This window comes from Zea mays, chromosome 2 (genome assembly GCF_902167145.1).
Source record: "Zea mays cultivar B73 chromosome 2, Zm-B73-REFERENCE-NAM-5.0, whole genome shotgun sequence".
Classification (NCBI taxonomy): Eukaryota; Viridiplantae; Streptophyta; class Magnoliopsida; order Poales; family Poaceae; genus Zea; species Zea mays.
The window spans coordinates 80212011-80216509 of record NC_050097.1 but is presented as its reverse complement, the minus strand read 5'-3'; the positions used below and the strand labels follow the sequence as shown (position 1 = coordinate 80216509).

The following is a 4499-nucleotide window of genomic DNA, read 5'->3' as shown; positions in this document are numbered from 1 at the left end:
GAATGGGAATCACGGCTTGTGGGTAAAGTGCACAACCTCTGCAGAGTGTTTGAAAACTGATATATCAGCCGTGCTCACGGTTATGAGCGGCCAAGGGAGCTCCAGTGATTAGTGGTACTTGATCAGAGATACTTTGGTACAGGTGGTTATGAGATCGATGATTCTGGTTATGGCTATGGTGCTGGTAAGTGGTATTCTTTCCGTTTGGAAAGGGTACATCGGGTTAATAACTTGGGCTAATGCTAAAACTTGGCTTTCTACTAGTAAGTAATAATCTGACCAACTAAAAGCAACTGCTTGACTTATCCCCACATACAGCTAGTCCACTACAGCCAAACAGGATACTTGCTGAGTATGTTGATGTGTACTCACCCTTGCTCTACACACCAAACCCCCCCCCATCCCCAGGTTGTCAGCATTGCAACCACTGCTCAGGCGAAGATGAAGCCGTGGAAGGAGACTTCCAGGAGTTCCAAGACTACGACGAGTTCTAGGTGTGGGTTAGCGGCAACCCCCAGTCGGCTGCCTGTGAAGGCCGCAGTTATCTACGTTTCTTTTCCGCACTTTGATTTATTATAAGAACTATATGGACGTCTCAGACGTATGATGTAACCGACTATTTCCCTTATTAATACTATTTTGAGCACTGTGTGATGATGTCCATATTATGTAACTGCTGTGTACGTGAATAACTGATCCTGGCACGTACATGGTTCGCATTCGGTTTGCCTTCTAAAACCGGGTGTGACACTATGTACGAAAACCAGTGATTTCTTCATTTTTCATTGGCAACGAACAATCTCTTCCTTGGTGCTGAGATGGGCAGGCTCCTTCGCGACTTCGATCCGTCCATTCTATTCCATCACTACTTCAGTACTTCAGATCTCGTCCGTCGGTAGTGAAAGAAATCAGTTCTCTTCCCGCTCCAGCTCAATAGCATGTGCTTTCCTGGCACTTGGAAATCTGGAACATCTGAATGAGTGGAGTGAACCAAGAGAGGCACTGCTCCAGTGGAGGGTTCATGGCCATACCATAGAGTGCTTTAACTGGAGAGGATTGCAGAAGTGATGAGCCGAATTGTACCAAGCCAATGGCAACCACTTAACCCACTGTTTTGGAGTAAAACTTACTGAGCACCTGAGATACATCTCAAGACACTGATTCATTCACTCTTTCAGTCTGCCCCTCAGTCTGAGGGTGATAGGCAGAGCTCAACTGCAACTTAGTGTCCAATAGCTTGCCCCTCCAAAAGGAGCTAGTGAACACCCTGTCCCTGTCAGATACAATAGTGGCTGGCACTCCATGCAACTTCCCAATATTGTTTAGGAAAGTGGTAGCAACTGAAGCAGCAATGTAAGGATGTTTAAGAGGTCAAAAATGGGCCTATTTGTCTGTCTACCACTACTAATATAAATAGAACAGAGAGCCCTTCCGATTTAGTCCGGCCCTCAATCCATAGATATATCTTTCCAAGCTCCATCAGGTCTATTTGTGCCGGTGCCGGGCTGCCATCTCATCTATGATGAAGAATCTCTTGTCATACCAACTCGTTTACTCGCTGGCACTCAAAGAAATGCAATTGCAAAAGAAATGGTGATTGGTGCGTTGCTTAGGGGGCTTTCTGCTTTCGATGGTACAACCCAAGTCGACTACTTACCATAATAACCAGTGCTGGGCTCTCTCGCGATAACAACCCACTTCGTTGCGCCTTTTTTCTTGATGGGTATGGGTGATCTTTGGGGCGGGTTAGGGTTCTGGATCAGGCAAAAGTAAGAACTAAAAACAAATACTTTTGAATGCTTGGGTTGCTTTGATTGAATCGATTGATTCACCCTTGGCCAGAGAAGAAGATAGGGAATTCCATAGAGTCTTGAGAGTAGAAAGCAGCTGATATAGATGCCACCCCACCAAATAAATCGTAGGTAGAATGAAAGTAAGTGATTACTGTAGTGCCATGCATTTGGGATTACAGTGCCAAGCATTCGTGCTGGGATTTGAGACAGTGCCAATCTCATCTCGAACTATTACTAGCAAATAAATCATAGGTAGAAGGAATCTCAGTGATTACAATTACAGCAGCGCCACGCCAGTAGAGTAGATTCCGTTCGTTCTAGCAATCATGCCAGAACTCATTGATCCATGTGCTCCCAGAAGGAAGGATCTCATTCCCATAGCATAGCCTATAATGAATGTGGCTTTCCCCCCATCTCCTATCTATAGCTTCTATAGCTTATAGCTGGAATGACCTATATGACCGGAACCACCTAAACATCTATATGACCGGAACGGAACCTCAACCTATATGTATATGACCGGAACCTAAACAACCTACTGGACTTGCTTTGCTACTTGAGCCTAAGCTATATGATCTGAACCAACCCTATCGGGACTAGATCCTGTCTACGGACTTGATCCTGTCATGTCAACGGACTTGCACTTGCCTGTCAATCTTGATGGACTTGATTGTTTCAATACGTCAATCAATACGGATTCTCTTTCTTGTGGAAATGCTATCTACCTAGAAGGAAGGTTTGTTTCCCGAAGGAAGGAGATCGAGATTCTTTCGCTGGAGAGATACTTTCTCATTGGAGAGGAGATACTTTCTCTTTTCGGGCTCGAAATCTGTCCTGTCGATTTCTCTGATTTAAGGGCGCAAGCACAATACTGCACTCTCCCTGCTTGCTCGCCCGATCCGTCGATCTTCTCGAGAGGAGCAGTTCAAATCACCCTCTACGGATCCATTGGGATCACCTAGAGCCGCGAGTCCAGTTGAGTGAATCCTTTCAGGCTGGATGGATGCGGTGGGCTAGCTCTGCTCTCTTCTCGAAATTGCATAGAGTAGTATTGTACGAAACGATATCTCGTAATGGAAGGATGGAAACCAAGAGAAAGAAGACAGCTCTATCTCAGAAGTGAGCTCCGTCTCACAAGTTAGCTCTGTCGACACCTCGAGCTATTCAAACGAGTGTTCAGTCATCAGATCTCAATATCAGGTTGGGAATCTTTCTAGACTAAAAAGTTTCGTTTTCGTGGGTCGGTGTCAAGTCTATCTCTCATGTTGCTCCTCAGAAAACGCGTAGAATAGTAATGTCATTGGCCCACTAGATAAGGATGGGACAAACGCTCTAGTCTATGCGTTAGAAGGCAACTAGTATTTTTGGTTATTTTGGGAGGGAGTCTTTTTCTGTCTTGAGGGTTGGTTTGATTGGAAATCGAAATGCCTCAACTTGATAAATTGACATATTTCTCACAATTCTTCTGGTTATGCCTTCTCCTCTTTACTTTTTATATTCTCTTTTATAATAATAATAATGGAATACTTGGAATTAGCAGAATTCTCAAACTACGGAACCAACTGCTTTCGCACCGGGGGAACAAGATCCGGAGCAAGGACCCTAATAATTTGGAAGATATCTCGAGAAAAGGTTTTAGCACCGGTCTCTCATATATGTACTCCAGTTTATCCGAAGTATCCCAATGGACCGTCGACTATTTGGGAAAAAGGAGGAAAATCACTCTGATCTCAGATTTCGGAGAAATAAGTGGCTCACGAGGAATGGAGAGACAGATTCTCTATTTGATCTCGAAGTCCTCATATAACACTTCTTCCAGTCGGATCACTTGTTGGAAAAACATAATGCTCACACATGTTCCACATGGGCAAGGAAGCATAATCTAATGAACTTAGATTCTTTTCTTTCTATAGGACTGAGGATCCTTGCCTAGATCCAGAAAAAGTTGGATGCGCTGGAAGCTGAAGCGGAAATGCAATTCTCGGGTGAGGAAAGGGTTGTCTCAGGTACGCCTGGGGCAGGATTGAAAGGATTGTCTATTTTTGCCAAGGATAAACTCCTTAGTTGATGCAGCAGCTTCGTCAGAGCTTATGAGTCTTCTAGATTGTTATTCAGGCTATCATCAAATTTGGATGAAGAAGGAGGATGAGCCGAAGACCAGTTTCATAACCCCCAGTGGAACATATTGTTACCTTCGAATGCCAGAGGGGCTCAAGAACGCTGGAGGAAGTTTCAGCCGAATGACTGCGAAGGTTCTTCAGTCTCAGATAGGCAGAAATGTGCTAACTTATGTTGATGATATCATTGTAAAAAGCACGAAACAAGAAAATCACATTGCTGATTTGCAGGAGACCTTCGCCAGTTTTAGACAAGCTGGTCTAAAGCTGAATCCAGAAAAATGTGTCTTCGGAGTAAAGAAGGGGAAATTTCTTGGATGCTTGGTTTCAACAAAGGGAATTGAAGCTAATCCAAGTAAAATTGAAGCTATACTTCGAATGGAGCCACCAAATACAAAAAAGGGGGCCCAAAGACTGACAGGGAGGCTGGCATCTCTCAATAGATTCATATCCAGATCAGCAGAGAGAAATTTACCATTCTTCGAAGTGCTGAAATCAGCCGAAGTCTTTCAATGGGGACCAAGCCAACAAAAAGCCTTCGAGGAACTGAAGCAATATTTGATAGATTTAACAACATTAACTCCACCAA

General features: G+C 44.1%; 1 protein-coding gene across 1 annotated transcript; it reads left to right on the top strand.

Annotated features, from left to right (window-relative positions):
* The first annotated feature begins 2998 nt into the window (after positions 1–2998).
* LOC118476325 (putative ATP synthase protein YMF19) lies at positions 2999–3742 on the top strand. Its single transcript, XM_035965304.1, has one exon. The coding sequence runs from the start codon at positions 3218–3220 to the stop codon at positions 3677–3679; it is 462 nt and encodes a 153-aa protein (XP_035821197.1). The 5' UTR covers positions 2999–3217; the 3' UTR covers positions 3680–3742.
* The last annotated feature ends 757 nt before the right edge of the window (positions 3743–4499 follow it).